The 18,041-nt window shown below is 37.9% G+C and overlaps 1 protein-coding gene across 1 annotated transcript in view; it reads right to left on the bottom strand.

Annotated features, from left to right (window-relative positions):
* Window positions 1-18,041, bottom strand: part of LOC136261067 (hemicentin-1-like) — a 177,266-nt gene that overhangs the window by 47,987 nt on the left and 111,238 nt on the right. The window contains exons 12-19 of the mRNA XM_066055034.1: window positions 10,943-11,260; window positions 10,585-10,893; window positions 10,176-10,475; window positions 9,810-10,118; window positions 5,594-5,893; window positions 5,227-5,535; window positions 4,823-5,125; window positions 4,457-4,765 (exon numbers count right to left, since the gene is read on the bottom strand). Coding sequence (XP_065911106.1) covers window positions 4,457-4,765; window positions 4,823-5,125; window positions 5,227-5,535; window positions 5,594-5,893; window positions 9,810-10,118; window positions 10,176-10,475; window positions 10,585-10,893; window positions 10,943-11,260 — 2,457 coding nt within the window. The remainder of the gene's footprint in view (window positions 1-4,456; window positions 4,766-4,822; window positions 5,126-5,226; window positions 5,536-5,593; window positions 5,894-9,809; window positions 10,119-10,175; window positions 10,476-10,584; window positions 10,894-10,942; window positions 11,261-18,041) is intronic.

Here is an 18,041-nt window from a genome sequence, read left to right as displayed (position 1 = left end):
CCATCACGTATCGAGTTAGCTACGCTTGCCTCAAGGCATCAGGCAGGCAGGCAGGCAGGCAGGCAGGCAGGCAGGCAGGCAGGCAGGCAGGCAGGCAGGCAGGCAGGCAGGCAGGCAGGCAGGCAGGCAGGCAGGCAGGCAGGCAGGCAGGCAGGCAGGCAGGCAGGCAGGCAGGCAGGCAGGCAGGCAGGCAGGCAGGCAGGCAGGCAGGCAGGCAGGCAGGCAGGCAGGCAGGCAGGCAGGCAGGCAGGCAGGCAGGCAGGCAGGCAGGCAGTTAGTAGAAAATTCCATTGAATAATTGTTTTTTTAATTTCATAACAATTTATTGGAAGCCGTTAGGATTGTACTGAAGGCACTTTTGGGTTTGGTTATACCTAACCAATACTGCCAAGATGCCAGGATGGAGTTGTGAAGCTGGTTTTTGGGTGATGTTTTTGGCTAGGAAACCCCAAATCTCCATGATCCCTAATGTACTGTATGATAAGTCACACTACTTTAATTTTGGACAAATGTTTTGATTTTAAAACCTGCACCATGACCAGTACCTACATATGGTATGTATGAGCAATAAATCAATTTTACCTAGTTCAATTGCCTGTATAGAATTTTTCTATTATATACTGGGTTATAACTTAGTTATCACCCATTATGTTGCTCAAAAAGCTGTGTGCAGATGTTGGATTATCAAGCAATATCAAACAGACAACGTCTTATTTCATTGGTGTAGCAAATGGTGTCAGATTACAGAGATATTCTGGATTAGATACAGGTGTTGAATTAGAGAGGTTTCACAGTAATAGTTTAATGTATAATTACAATAAGAATAATGAATAATGCTTATATAGTATGATATGTACTAATATACTGAGTTGCTATTGTATAGGGTGGTTTCAAATATTCTTCAGTGATAACTATAGATACTAAACAGTAGGCCATGCAAAGTTAATTATATGATTATATGTTTCTGGTTCTAGCTACCTATTCCTCAGTGACCAGGCTAGATTTTTTTGATATTTTATTTTGCTGCAACTTTTTGATGTGGTACACCACATTTGACATAGCAGTACATGGAGTTATAGGGGAAAAAATGTATATCTTTATAAGGAAAGAGTGTTTACAAGACATGAAAACGTTTCAACAAATATAAAATATTATGAATTCTTGTATGGTGATTGCACAATTAATTCAGCAAAAAAAATGACCTGGAGGACAGAAACAGACCACAAGCAATGAACATGATTGTAGGTCGACATGCAGTAAAAGGACAACAGAAGTGAAAGAGTGGACCCAAATATTACGTGCCCCCCCGGAGGATGTTGGAGATTGATGGAGTGCATTTATTAGATACTGAACTGTTACTATATCTATAGATTACTATTTGTTGTAGTGTTGTATGTGCATGCTTGTCAATGCTAATAATAGCTCAGCTTAAAGTGAAAACATGTGAAGTAGTGTCATTTAGAGCATCTCCCGGTTCAGTGATTGGACTTGTCAGTGTGGTTTATATTGCCATCCTTTAATCACTATTCTATACACATTTGTTTCTTCTGGACTGTCTCCACTGTCACAAGGTAAGTGAATGTCAACCAATGATTGCTCCAATTCATCAGATATCTCTTGATTCTGCACCACTCAAAAAGGCAAGTTCCTTGTACCGTGGGTCAAGGCTGCTGTACTATTCACAACATTTTTCAAAGCATCTGTTTGATACCTGCTAGACAAATCTTTACCGATAGCTTCCTTCATAGATTTAGCTACAGCTGTATCATCTGAAGTGATCATTAAGGTTTTCTCTAGTAGCTCGTATAGCAATGGCCTTACACTGCTCATGGTAGGAAACTTTTCTTTTGACATAACTTCAGTGGTGTTTGAAAAGTCTCCATAATTTTGATGAGACTATCAATAATAGTCCATTTGTCACCTCCTGGAATCAAGTATTGGGGACATTTCCCTCAATCAAAACAGCTGCAATAGCAGCTTGCTGGTCTGAAACATGTTGCAACATTGCCATCATACTCTCCCATCGAGTTGGACAATCTTGAATTAAATTGTGTTCCTCAATTTGAAGCATCTTTTGTTTTTCACGAAGGTGGTATGTTTCTTTGGTCAACTTTTTATAATGTTCAACTAGCGTTTTGCACCTAGCAATTGCTGTGTTCACTCGTGGAATAGTAAAGACTTTCTTAATGGCCAACTGGAGAGTATGGGCCAGGCTGGAGAGTATGGGCCAGGCAAGGAAATGTTCTAAGCCTATAGTAATTCAATGGCATTGACCATGATTAGACCATTGTCAGTAATTGCTCCAAACGCCTTTGATGAAATGTCCCAATCTTTAAACATCGATGACAAAACTTGCTGAAGTGAAACAGTGGTGTGTCCTTTCAAAACCTCTAGTGTCTGTACACATAGTAACTTGACAACAAATTCACGGGTATCAACAAAATGAATGATAAGTGAAATGTAGGAATGGTGTTAATGACCTTAAGTTCGTAGATCTGAGATGATTGTGCAGTAATCAAACGATGCTAGCTGAGCCTCGATTTGCTCACGCACTGAATAGTAGAAGGGTTTTAGTGCTAAAATGTTTTCGGTGTGGCAACTCAAACCAAGGATCCGCTGTTGAAAGCAAAATTAATTTCTGAAGCTTGGTTTGATTATCAACAACTCTGATGGGTTGAAAGCCCAAGCTTATAAATTGTGCTGTTGCATTTACTAATTGCTTGGCTTGCTTACTGGCTTTATCATAAGGCTTTATTCCACCATGTTTCAAGTCGTTGATCGACAGAAAAGGTGTAGTTGTACTCAGTGTTTTCGATGGTGCCTCTGTCTTCTTGCCTTGAGCAGCAATCACTTTTCTGTGTTCTTCTGGGTTTTTTCTCTCTAGGTGGTAGGTTAGATTAGACAAATTTGTTGAGTAAGTAAGGGCAAGTGGGGGGTCACACACTTTCTTCTTATCTGTAATCTTCTTCTAAGCATTAGCAACAAAACTGAAGTACTTCCATACCAAACCCTTACCATTGGGAAGCAGTACCAGTCTTTCTGTCATAGGCGTCAATTCGCTAGTCGCCATCTTAACTGAAAATCCCAAAATAATTTGAGCATGTGTTTATCAAATAATGTAAATACATAATGTAATTGGTAAATACATATGTAATTGGTAAATAATTGTAAATACCAAATACAACAATTGATATAAGCTACTGTAATTCATTTTATCAAGAGTTAATAATAGTGGAGGGGAGAGTGTCTAACGCTGTATAGGGCTGCATAAAATGAGCGCGTGGGAGCTAAAGGGCTTCACCACGGATAATCTCGTGTTTAGTCGCATTCTCTACACTTGACAACTAGAACCAATCGTCACTTTTGTCAGGTCACATCAACGATGCTGCACAAGTTCATGAACACTAGAATCGATATTTGGGAAGTGCTGATAGTGGTATTTGGTTCCAACATGGCAGACCAGGTAACACCGCATCGCGTCTTCGAACGACGGTTTTCCTACTTCCCATCGAGATGATGTTTCTTCTTCCACTAGAATCTGTTTTCCACTCTCACGGGTACCGCCACAATTTGATATCTTCGACTGAGAACCATGAACGGACACCATTTTATAACACTCGCTTCTCACGTGAACTGCTATCGATACACTCTTTTCTGAATGAGTATTGCGCCGGCCGCGTAACCATAGTTGAATGCGTTAACACGTCGCTTGTTAAGATTGCTGAAGCCCTTTAGCTCAAACGCGCTCATTTTATACAGCCCTATAGAGCGTTAGACACTCTCCCCTCCACTATTATTAACTCTTGATTTTATTTTTGTGCAAAAATTTTCGTGATAAAAGTTTTCATGTAAAAATATTTTCGTATGATTTACATGAATGACTGCTCTATTAGAGTAGTATAAAATTTTCGTGCAAGTAATTTTCGCAGAATGTTTTGCACAAATTTTGCATACTTTACAATGAAAAATAAGCAAATTACGGTATCACACATATCATATCATATCACCTAAGTATACTATCGATGTATTGATATATGGTGGCAGCACTACCATGGTGTAATGTGTACATGTGTATACTGGATCATGAATATGAGGGAGGAGTGGAAGAGCTAATGATGTTCACCAAGCCAATTAGTTACAAGTGTTACTGCTCATGTGTCAATATTCTAATTGTAGTAACAGAGCTTTTATTAATACCCAACTCTGGGAGCCATTGGATACCCATGCTGTACCAGCATGACAATAAGTATTACATCTGTTGGTTTCCAACATTAACTTCATTAAACTTCATATTATGTGATTTGTTGCTATATATATTGCTTTTGAATACCACTAAGTTATTACTCTTTGTCCGCAGATAGCCAAACCAATACCTGTAAAACTACAGTAATTATGGATAGAAAACTTGATGGTATACTTGAAATGCTCACATTATCATACTTGCTCAAACACTTACATTGGACAGTTAGGTTGACAGTGTTGGTAACAGTGTTTAGTAGATTACTAACTGAACATTTATAACTTGCACTATCATCTCTATATGATCCTGTTATGATCAACTCAACAGTGACTCTAGTTACATTCCCTTCATTAGTGGACATTAATGAGTTACTAATTGTGGTCCTATTACTAATTCTTCCATCAACTTTTCTCCATTCAACTTCAGGAGGTGGATGACCAGCACCAATACATCTCAGTGTGATATTTAATCCTTCCTTAATGTGTTCTGTTCTTCCTTCTAATGGTTCAACAAGTTCAGCAGCATCTGTAATAACATGACATGATCATATTGACGACACACTAGTGGAGAACATTTTCTTACCATTCACTGTCAATACTCCTACACTTCTATCACTACCAAGTTCATTAGTAGCAATACAAATATACGTTCCCACATCAGATGATGTTACACTGTACACTGTTAGTGTGTTCTCAGTAGTAGTAGTTGTGTTTATTGATGTTGACATTATCATGTACTTGTTTATATCTGACACATTTATCATAACACCATTAAAGTACCAACTGATGTCTGGAGCTGGTTCACCAGTAGCTTGGCATGTAAATGATGTTGGATTTGTTTCATTTTCCAACTGATCAACTAACTCCACAATGATTTCTGGTTGAACTAAAACAATGTGGGCAGTAAATGAACACAAATACACACACTATAGCACTTAAGTCAATTCCTACAACACAAAACAGCTACACAACATCATAAATACTTACACTGAACAATAAGGGAGACATTCGTGATAATACCACCTAACAAATTAGTAGCTGAACAAGTGTAGTAACCAGTGTCCTCCCTAGACACATTTGTAATAGTTAAATTAACTGTCACTTCAATTATATTTCCCATATTGGTAGACATTGGTGTGTTAGATATTGAAATGTGTTCACTTAACATTTCACCACTTCTCTTCCAAACAACAAGTGGTGGAAGATAACCTGTACTAATACATGATAGTGTAGTAGTTTGTCCTTCCTGTGTGTAGCGTATTTGTCCTTCTGATGGTGATGTGATATCAGGTGACACTATAACAGTAATGATAACTTTATTAAACTACTATATTAACATCGCTGAATTCTTTACCATTAACAGTTAGTATTCCAAAGCTTTGATCATCTCCAATAATATTGGTAGCATTACAAGTATAAGTTCCCACATCAGATGATGTTACACTGTACACTATTAGTGTGTTCTCAGTAGTAGTTGTGTTTAATGATGCTGACATTATCATGTACTTGTTTGTATCTGACACATTTATCATAACACCATTAAAGTACCAACTGATGTTTGGAACTGGTTCACCAGTAGCTTGACATGTAAATACAGCTGGATATGTTTCATTTGTCACATGGTCAATTAGGTCAGCTACAATCTCTGATTGAACTAAATTGAAAGTAAAGGAGAGTGTATCATACATGCAAAGGGATACAATCTACAGAAGGGGTAGTTCTAATTTAATAGTATAGTAGTACTATATAGTAGGTATCTCTCCTTCAAATCAATTAAGGGCATCCACCAAAATTCTGTCACTAAAAACATCATAGAAACATTTTAAGCAACATAAGTACCTTTATGGAAGCATCTTAGTGTACCTAGTGTCAAATATAGAGTTACATTCAAGAACACTCTTTCAGTAGTACACAGATTTAATTTTTAAAATTGTTAAAACCCAAAATTTAGTCTATGGTGTGCTTTTTTTGGGTTACAAAGATAGCCTGCTCTCTGCAGCTGAGAGCTATTACTGTAGTTGTTATAGGTTTTTTAATAAAAACAGGTCATAGTCTACTAGGCTTATAATGATCAAGCATGGCACCCATCTCCCTTAATAGCTTAACTACATTGTAAAAAACACGCACAACAACCATGCCTAGCTGCACTTATAGATAGCATCCGTGCCCCTGAATAACTATACATTAATAACAATTGAGGCATGGCAAACATGTCCTATAGGGGGCAAGTAATTATGTCCTATGGCTTCTATGAATAGAATTATGTGCTTTATATGAAGCTGAAAAACCAGCGTTTCCAAATAATGAATAAAACATGTTTTAGTTAAGACATTGAACTTCTGTTTAGTGCAAATCTGAGTAAAATCCTCTGAAGTATGTACAAACAAGTACAGTATAAGGAATTTTAAGTTCAATTAGACTACAACAAGTTTGATGCTGAAATTCGATTGGCTGAAAATGTGGTATCTAAATCTCGTAGAGCCACGCTTATGTCCAATAGAGACCACGTTCTGAGGCAATATATGAAACATGATAACTACATGCCTGTAACATTGGCAATGCACAGACATTTTAATGGCTAGTAACAGCCGTACTGAATTAGAGGGAGGTGTAATGGGCTTGTTTGTACTAATCAGCACTACATTACTTGTTTGCAAGCAGCTGTCAAGGCACAACAACAGAAACAATGACTTGTGGTCCAGTCACTCGAGTCCAGTACTTCGAAACATAGAATGCACCTGTAACATTGGCAACACATGTGAGTTTAAATGGGTAGCAACAGCCACGCTTAGGTCCCACCATGTAGAGGGTTTGTTTCCAGTAATTAACCATACATTTCTTGTTTACAAGCAGGTGTCAACTCAAGGTACAATAACAAGTCGTAGTCTAAATAAGTTAGACGTCAAGAACCACTGCTTAGCACCCTCGCTGCACTTGGGTGCTACAGCCTGGGGCCTTCGAGTTTTCTAAATCCTGTAGAACCCAGGTTCTTGACGTCTAACTATTATGGGATCATAGAAAAAGTAGGGAAACAAGGGAAGTCACCTACACTTGTAGACAAGGGCTTCAGAGTAGATGCAACCAGTGAGGCCAAAGCCTCATCACTTTTTGGCTGGAATATAAAAAACTTGTAAACTTGATGAAGCCAAAGCTAAACGTAACAAACATGTAATACATTTAGTATTTGTTTAATGGCAACAATTAATATAAACAATACTTATCAAACCTGTCTTTCACCCAGAGCACCTTTGTGCTTATATACTTCATTCGTGTTAAGCTCCTCTAAAAGTAATTACTTCCTTTGGCTTTGTTTCTTTCGGTAGCTACTTGGAAACATTCCTTACAGATCTCTTAGTTAATAACTCAAGTAGTAAGGTTAAACAAGGTGCCTAATGTCCATAACATCCAACATTGTCATCCAAGTAGCTAACTAGCATGTAGGACCTTGCACACATAATATTGCCTCCAAATAGCATCAGTAAAAGTTTCAATTTTTCCCTGGGAGAACATGCCCTCAGATCCCCATAGACTAACTGGGCATCAGGGCTGAGGCTTACCACTTTCACTTTTACTCTGATGCCCCTGCTTGCAGATATATTAGTGAACATTTAATTCCTAATTCAGTCATGGGTATAAACTGAAGTAAAGATTAAATGTTCGCTAGTATATCTGCAGGTGTAGGAGGCCTCCCTTGTTTCCTTATTTTTTTTTCTATGATCCCTAATCAAATATAAAATTCGTAATTTTTCCTTATACTTCTTTTTTATGACTGGTGAACCCACACATACCACATCAAAGAAAAGGATGGCACCATAATTGATGTTTTAGTCTGAACGTTCACCCAAGCTATCACTTGCTGACTTGAAAGTGAAGTGGCCATTATGCTTTGCTTTCAGCTATTTTAAGTCTGTTACACAGAGCTACAAATGAAGAACAGTATCAGACGTGCCTCTGCAATCAATCCAGTCACCATGGAAAATACGGACAGTTTCTTTTTACAAATTTAGGGAAGCCATGCATTGTCCTACTGCAAATCAACACCTTGGGCAGTCAGAAAAAGAAATGGGACACAAAGGAGGACAAAGGTAAGTCCATGATGCATGCATTGCATTGTACATACTCCAGTATGCGAAAAAAGCAGATCTTGGGATGAAACAACGTCAAACAGTGAAAAATTCAAGTCGTATCCTTAACCACTATCAAGTTACGCTTGCTTGATGGAATCAGGCAGGCAGGCAGGCAGGCAGGCAGGCAGGCAGGCAGGCAGGCAGGCAGGCAGGCAGGCAGGCAGGCAGGCAGGCAGGCAGGCAGTGGCAAGCAGTCAGTAGAAAATTCTATTGAATAATTTTTTTTTTTAATTTAAAAAAAAATCTATTAGAAGCATTTTTGGGCTTGGTTATATGTACCTAACCAATACTGCCAAGGTGGTGCCATGAACCTGGTTTTTGGGTGATTTTTTGGCCAGAAAGATGTGATCCTTAACATACAGTAAAACTGTTGTATGAAATCTGGTTGAATGTCGAGCTGCTGGACTGAAACTCACTTAGCTAGTAATCACTGTTTCCCGTGAGTATTTGTTTGCACAATGGTTCTACTGAAACTTTAGTAGCGAGTTGAAATAATAGTTTAGTATACTCATTATGCAGCAGGCGAGTGGCTTACAGCTTCAGACACTTTTTCAGAAGGTTTAAACATCTTGTGAGATACTGTAACTGGGAAAAAGTATATTGATCATGCAAGCCTACTTGCAAAGGTACCTAGTACAAGTACAGAATATTGTGAATGGTCGGTCCCTGGGTCCACTGTTTTTACTTACCACCAAAAATGTAGTGGCTTGTAATAGTATTATCTTAAAAGGTATGTAATTTAGATATGATTACTATGGCTTCAATAGAGGTTTCTTAGAAATTTTAGAGAATTCAGTAGCTCATTTGATCATGTACTCCAAAAAGTTACTGACCTTCATCACAAGTTCTAGTTACTCAATGTGCTCTTGTGATCATCTAAAATAATTGGTGAAAAAAACTTTGGTAAATTGAACATTATTCTCCAAATTCGTCAAAGTTTTTTACCACCAAAGTTTTTTACTATACGGTACTTCTAACTGAAAATGGTGATTGTAAGTTCCACAAACAAATCTGATACAAAAGCGATAGAAAGCAACCACAGATTAATGAAAACCATGATTTGCTTGTGAAGCAAAAAAGAATTAGTAGCGTACTCCCTTAATGATCTAACTACACCGATAATAATTGAGTATAGCTACTATGCCCCTATATTGGTCTGACTGCACTTATAACAAATAGCATAGCAGAAAGAAGGTACATCTGTACATGGTGACCACACCCATTGAAGTACCATGGAGGACAGAGGCTAGATACTCTAATAAAACTCCACTCTTAAGCTTTACCAAATGCATGCATTTATAAACTTGTCCCATAATGCAAATGTCATAATGTGCTATATATTTGCTTGCTAGTAGCAATGTTACATCAACAAACACAGCAGAAAATACACATTACAGAAAGACACACACGCTCACACATGCAGAGTAGCTAGTAATCACTTACACTGGATGATTAGGTTGACACTTTTGGTAACGGTATTAAGTAGATTACTAACTGAACATTCATAAATTCCACTATCATCTCTATATGATCCTGTTATAATCATCTCAACAGTGACTCTAGTTACATTCCCTTCATTAGTGGACATTAATGAGTTACTAATTGTTGTCCTATTACTAATTCTTCCATCAACTTTTCTCCATTCAACTTCAGGAGGTGGATGACCAGCACCAATACATGCTAGTGTGACATTTAGTCCTTCCTTAACGTGTTCTGTTCTCCCTTCTAATGGTTCAACAAGTTCAGCAGCATCTGTAATAACATGACATGATCATATTTTCCACACATTAGTGGAGAACATTTTCTTACCATTCACTGTCAATACTCCTACACTTCTATCACTACCAAGTTCATTAGTAGCAACACAAACATAAGTTCCCACATCAGATGATGTTACATTAAACACTTCCAGTCTACCTTCAAAAGTAGTAATGTTTATTGATCTAGCCTCTATTCTGTACTTGCTTGTATCTGACACATTTATCATAACACCATTAAAGTACCAACTGATGTTTGCAACTGGTTCACCAGTAGCTTGACACATAAATGATGTTGGGTTAGTTTCATTTTCAAACTGATCAACTAACTCCACAATGATTTCTGGTTGAACTAAAACAGTGTGGGCAGTAAATGAACACACAATACAAATACTACAGTACTGTTAATGTGAGCCAGTTGTTACAAAAAAAACCAGCTATATGACATCATAAATACTTACACTTGACAATAAAAGAGACATTCCTGATATTACCACCTAACAAATTAGTAGCTGAACAAGTGTAGCAACCAGTGTCCTCCCTAGATACATTTGTAAAAGTTAAATTAACTGTCACTTTAGTTATATTTCCCATATTGGTAGACATTGTTGTGTTAGATATTGAAGTGTGTTCACTTAACATTTCACCACTTCTCTCCCAAACAACAAGTGGTGGAGGATAACCTGTACTAATACATGATAGTGTAGTAGTTTGTCCTTCCTGTGTGTAGTGTATTTGTCCTTCTGATGGTGATGTGATATCAGGTGACACTACAAGAGTGATAATAACCACTTTAATATTAACAATCATACTCATTACCATTAACAGTTAGTATTCCAGAGCTTTGATCATCTCCAATAATATTGGTAGCATTACAAATATAAGTTCCCACATCAGATGATGTTACATCGTACATTGTTAGTGTGTTCTCGGTAGTAGTTGTATTTATTGATGTTGACATTATCATGTACTTGCTTGTATCTGACACATTTATCATAACACCATTAAAGTACCAACTGATGTTTGGAACTGGTTCACCAGTAGCTTGACATGTAAACATAGCTTGGTTTGTTTTGTTTGTCGCATGATCAATTAGACCAGCTACAATCTCTGATTGAACTAAGTAAAGGAGATTGCCTAATCAAGAAAAAGAATACCATCCAAATAAGGGGTAGTTCTAATGCTACAGTACAGTAGTACTACATAGAATAAATCCCCCTTCAATGGGCACCCACCAAAAAGATGCCACTAAAAACCATCATAGAAACTTTCCCTGCAACAAAAGTACTTTCACAGAAGCATCTCGGCGTATCTAGTATCAAATATCCTGTGCCAAAAACAGCCCAGCTGTAAAAAAAGGCAAGGCCAAGAATGCACAAGTACATGTTCATGGAGTAACCAAAAGACATGATATCAAAATCTGGCCAAGAAAGCATTTACAGTATAGGCACTTTTGTGCATTCATTTTCTATATGCTTCACATTATCACATCCAACTAGCTGTACATGTGTACTTGCAATATAAACAATACTACTGAGATGATAAAAGATATTACACTGCATTGTTACTAAAATTAATTTAACTAAAAATTTACAATAGGTTTCTACTTGGCCAAAAAAAAAGATGGCCAAGTAGAAACTAATTGTAAATTTTTAGTTAAATTAATTTTGGTAACAATGCAGTGTGATATCTTTTATCATCTCAGTAGTATTGTTTATATAGCAAGCACACATGTACAGCTAGTTGGATGTGATAATGTGAAGCATATAGAAAATGAATGCACAAAAGTGCCTATACTGTAAATGCTTTCTTGGCCAGATTTTGATATCATGTCTTTTGGTTACTCCATGAACATGTACTTGTGCATTCTTGGCCTCGCCTTTTTTTTACAGCTGGGCTGTTTTTTGGCACAGGATATCACTACTTTTTGTTGAATAGATAACATACAGTTAGATATAATATTACATAGGAGACACTGCATGTATGCATGCATAATAACAGCTTCAGCAACAGATTAGCTAGCTAAATTAGTAGCAAAAGCTTCCAAGTTCAGTGTTTAGAAGCGCTACTAAAAGTGACTTGCTAAGAGAAAATTCATTCAAACTGAAAATAATGTTCAAATTCCTGCAAGGACTCACGTGATATCTCGCATGATGTTTCATGTAAATAAGAACCGGCAAAGTCGAGGCTACAGTCATAACTGTTCTTGCTGAAGCAGTGGGTTGGTGATATAACTAGTCTAGTCGAAATCTGTGCGTGACAAGTAGAGCCGAATCAGTTGCAAGTTGTTGCTGAATGTATTCCTCAGAATGGACATGAAGCCTGATGGCACTGAATGCATCACATTATTCTCCCAGCAAATTGCCGGGTAAATTCGTGTATAGCTAAGTCAGTGTAAACGGCTATATAACTACCGTCGTAATTTTAGACAGGAATCTCCCATGCCATAGTAGCTTCCTGGGATTATATACTATGCTTGTGTAGGCCAGAGCCTCGTAGCTGGCTTGTTCTAGCTGTGTGGGTCAGACCGCGAACAAGTTGAGCTGAACCCTGAGAAAACAGCTAAAATGAAAGAGGATATTTTCTCAACATTTCAACCAACCAAGATGGTTGGTGATGACAACACATATGTCAAGAGCAAACAAGTGCTTCCACCAACAGTTCAGGATAGGTTAATGGGCTATATACTTTTATGGCTTCCTATAATGTATGGTGAAAACTTTGGCTATAAATAATGTGTCAGGCATTTGAATGATTAGCAGGTAAGTCAATACTACAAATGAGTTAAGGGCTCAGCTCAATGCGTACATACAGTAGACCATAATTACTATGCATCGATTGATTGATGTGATAATAATATAAGCAGATCTGAGACAACCATGGACCCTACTATATAGTAACTGGGCAGATATATGGAGTTATGTATACTCTGATATAATTGTTGAGTGTGGTAGTTTGCCAATGGTCAAAGCTAAATTAACCATTTTAGATGCCTTTTAGTGATGTTGAAGGTGTCAGGCAAACTCCAGCTAGGGGCAGGTAATAAAAGATTATTTTTCAAAACAGGAGAGGAACATGCTTAGGCCCGCAAGGTACAGGCTTAATCTACTTACCCCAGTAGATGCACCATATTATATATAATGCACATATCAATGTATTGCCCTACTAACCACCCTTCGGGCATATACAGGGCTATAGTGGGCACAACTGAATGTTAAATGCCTCATGGTAGGACAAACCTATTGTGTCAAATCCCCACCATTGGCTCCAGTTGCAACGTGGGGGATTTGACATAGCGTAGAAAAAATACTTGGGTGCTTAATGAATGATTGTCAAATGCCCCATAGTGAAGCAGCAGTTTCATGTCAACTTGCCTTGTAAAGCCCCACTTACAGGCTTTACATCCAAGGGGGGTGGTGGGGTAACACATTGGTAGGTGCATAATGAATTTGCATCATAAACCTTGTGTTAAAATTTAGTCTGTCTTGCTTTTTTCATGCTTATAGCAGCTAATGTGCTTATTCTCAAACAATCAGGACTGGAAAAACTAATTGTCTTCTACTTTTATCTATCAACTATCCGATCACTGCTAGTTTATTAAAATTTTCTTTGCTGTTGTGTAACTTGTTTAACCATTATGCTATAATAGGCTTGCGCCTATTATGCCGGCATAATTTTGAAAATAATAGGTCACCAATTTCGTGAGAATAATTCCGGAATAATAGGATGATTAAAGGCATAATTTTAGAATTATTGGATGTCCACGGGAATAATTTGTGGAATTAAAGGGCATGTCTGTTCTTGATTAGCTAGATGAAAGAGTTAAGCTACTAAAAGTGATATATAGCTGACGTAATTATACGAATGTCGGCTGAAAAGGAGCTGAAAGCCTGATCGATGTACTCTAATAGAATGCTCAAATACTCTAATAGAGCAGTCAGATCATGACTAGCTACAGAAACTAAATGAGTAGAATAATAGGCTAGACACAAGAATAAAAAGAATAATAGGTGAAACCATTGGGAAATTCTTGAAAGAATAATAGGTAATATTTTGAGCATAATAGGCTCAAGCCTATGCTATAACCATTAGTCCCTCCTAGTTTATATGTCTCCTAGCAACAAAAATTGTTATGTCAACAATGTAGGTGAGAACCACAAAACAAGTCAAGTAATATATTCCAAAAACTGCTGAATACATCTTGGGAATGGCTATGTGGGATGCTCACTTTAACAACAATCATAATAGTGGAATTAAGTGTTTGTTGACATGTTAGTCTGACTATATGATTACATGTTTTTAGTTAGCTGTGCCTTACCATACTGTATCCCTTTCTGTATATGCAGGGTGAATACTGATGTTGTGACTGTTGGCAGGTGAGGTTATGGTCAATGGACAAATCACGCAAATGGTGAAGAAAAATTAATATGTGGTACCAAGACTCCACTACTATATTATGAACTCTTGGTGGTACTTCATAGCCAAACACTAGTGTATCTGGCTTCTTGTGCTATTGTAGTAATTTTTTTAATTTTATGGGATCATCATAATGTAAATGTTTACTATTACAGTATATTCATGCTATCATTAAAGAGTTTCTATAATTGTGGGTTAAGTGCTGAAAGGTGATGCGCTGATGCTGGCATTTTAAATGAACACTGAAGTTTCACAGGCACTGAAAGGCTGGGGCAGAATTAAAGACGTGTACGGGTAATGTAGCAGAAAGTTGCTTCAACTATATAATTACAGCAGGTATGAAACAGCTGGCTATAGCTATGCACGGCCCTGCATGGGCCGGAGTCACGCTATAACGAGTCAGTGGAGGCATACCGTGGCAAATTTAAAACAAATCAGTGACTGGACTCACAATTAAACCAAGAGTTGACAGCACAATGTCTATCAAATCAGCCAACTCGCTATGGCTAATGACCTTGCCCACTTCCACACTGTTTGGTTTGGGAATTGAGGCGGGCGCCTCACACCTCGATGTCATGGCGGCAAGTTTGAATCTTCAAAGAGCACAAAAGCGATCTCATAAACTAACAAACAACTTTTAGCGAAATTAAATGTACAGATACATTGTGTAAAAAGCCCCTGATAGCCGCAGCTTTTTTACAATACGACTTCATGGTTGAAAGAAAATCGCTCCAATGGGATGCGATGACGAAGAAAATGAAAAAAAGAACGATGCACATTTGAATAAATAATTTAATTAATGTATTGTAAATGGGTGGGCGATGGAACAAACTACTCCAACAATTCGCCTGACTTTTCGTGTGGTAGTTACTCATTATACAAAGGTTACATGCCCCTGGTTTCAAGGTGGAATCTTTTAATAAGGCTGAGATTTTGCCATGCGGATTTTAAAAGATTGCATAATAGATCTCTCATGTAAATTACTCACAGTAGTGGTCGCGTGTTTATTATTTTGTGGGCGTGCGCTTTGTGCTTCTTAGCCTCACGACTCACTACCATGAGTCTTGATAGCGTTAAAACAAGAACACTCTTTCAGAAGTATGAATATTTGATTTTAAAAATGCTGCCAGGCTCCCCACAGTCATAAAGCTAAAGGCAAAATGACACATCATACAGCCACCATTTTCACTGTACTTAACTTGTGTCTGGGGTTTGCCTTTTTGAGTTACACAAACTGTCTGCCCTCTGTACTTTCCCTTCCTTTAATCTTCAATTATGCTACTCATCACAATAAAGCCATAAATTTTCCATATCAACTCCTCCCCTGATGAGTGAATTTAGTCACCATAAAAACTTTTACGTTCCCAATACAAGAAATGGATATTTGTACTGCTGTTTGTTCTATTAGAGTGTTTAAACGCTTTAAAAAAAACTTTTAATTTAGCAAGCTTTTTTCAAGCTAACATAATATAATGAGTGCACCATTATTAAGGGGAGGGTGGGTGCACGGGTGTGGGGAGTATTGCATGGGTGGGCTACCCCACATAAGAAGTTGTAAACAGTTATTCAGCCTATAAGCACTGTGTAAATGGTTAAACGTTTTCATTGTATGATATCGATGTGCACCACTCTTCGAGTCTGAGTCTATAACAAATTCTCCTGCCCAAGCATGATGTACACCTTGGTGAATGGCTTCTCCAATCACCAGGATGGCTCCTGGCCTGTAATTTTATTTCTGTATAAACACTTAGTTTTGTGTAAACACTTGTTTGTAATTATAAGTGTGTAAAGTGCTTCTATTAATTTAGTGCAATTGTTGATGCCCTCTATGGGATGAAGTGACCCCCATGCCCCCTGCAAATGTGGTTATTGCATTCATTGTATACATTGTAAGTACAGTGGAACCTGTCTGAACAAGCCAATATATAATTCCCCTAGGGAGACATTACTACACTATACAGCAGCCACTTGGGGCCTAGAAATTTTAGCCTGAAGGTGACCGGTTCCACTGTATGCATATATGCCACATATCAATGCAGAGACCTCAATCTGTAAAGGACAGATTTAAGGCTAAAATGAGTGAGATTTGCCCACTTATGAGTGAGGTTCCCTCTCAGTGGTAGCGTGTGTGCCTGCATGTATGCATGAGCATAGCTTCACCACCAGCAAAACAGAGCTATAAAACCGGTAAAAATACAAATTCCCTTTACCACATCAAAAGACAAAGACACTTAAAAAGGAAAAGTAATGCAGTGCTGTATTACTTTAGAGCATTTTTTTTGGTAAACATCAAAAAATTTCTTTAACCACATCAAAGGTCAAACTATTTACTAAGAATAGTACACAGTGCTGCTGCACTACCTGAGAGCACTTTGGGAAAGACCATAATAAGTGTGTGTGCATGTGTGTGTGTACTCTGTGTGTGTGTGTGTGTGTGTGTGTGTAGTGTGTGTGTGTGTGTGTGTGTGTGTGTGTGTGTGTAGTGTGTGTGTTTGTGTATTGGCAAAGCTTTCACTGACAAACAAGCCAGTTAGCATCAAAGAATTATACAAATTCCTTTGACCACATCAAGGCCAAAATTTTACTAAAATTAGTGCACAGTGCTGTACCACCAAAGGCTAAAAACTATAATGAGTGTGTGCGTGTGCGCATGCGTGCGTGTGTGTGTGTGCGCGTGTGTGCTTGTGTGCGTGTGTTTGTGTAGTGTGTGTATCTGTTGCATGTGTGTGTGTAGCGTGTGTGTCTGTGTGTGCAGAGCTTTCACTAGCAAAAGAGCCAGTTAGCATCAAAGAATTATACAAATTCCCTTCACCACATTGAAAGCCAAAAAATATAATAAAAGTAGTGCACGGTGCTGCACCATCTGAGTGCACTTTGTTAAAGACCCTAACGTGTGTGTGCTCTCGCGCACGCGCGCATGTGTGTGTACGCAGTATGTGCATGTAAGGAGCATTTACTTAATACATTTGTTATAATAATATCTATTTTTCTATAGGTTCCTGTATACTGCTGACTCATGAACTGGAGTGTTGTGTTATTGGAGTAGAACTGGACTGATAGTCAGGGTGTGTGTTCAGATGAAGCATAAACTCTGATACCATTCTTTCTTTTGATGTGGTATGTGTGGGTTCTCCAGTCATAATAATGTTACAAACAAGTATAAGGAAAAATATGGAATTTTAAATTTGATTAGGGATCATTGAAAAAATACAGGAAAACAAGGGAATTTAATCTCTTATGGTTCACTAGTATATCTGCAGGTGTAGGCAACCTCCCTTGTTTCCCTACTTTTTTCTATAATCCTTAATTTTCCTTATACTTATAATATGAAGAACAAAATCAGTGCAGATGCATTACTAGTGTGTACAATTACATTTGTATATAGGGCTTCACACAATGATACCATCATATGCATTAGTGGCTGACAATTAACTGTCAATTGCAGCAGGCATGTGCTACACTATATCACTACAGTGTCTTGCAAGAAATGATTGGCCATAGC

Source organism: Dysidea avara, chromosome 7, assembly GCF_963678975.1.
Source record: "Dysidea avara chromosome 7, odDysAvar1.4, whole genome shotgun sequence".
NCBI lineage: Eukaryota > Metazoa > Porifera > Demospongiae > Dictyoceratida > Dysideidae > Dysidea > Dysidea avara.
Note: the sequence above shows the minus strand (reverse complement) of the source record. Positions and strands in the feature narration are given on the sequence as shown.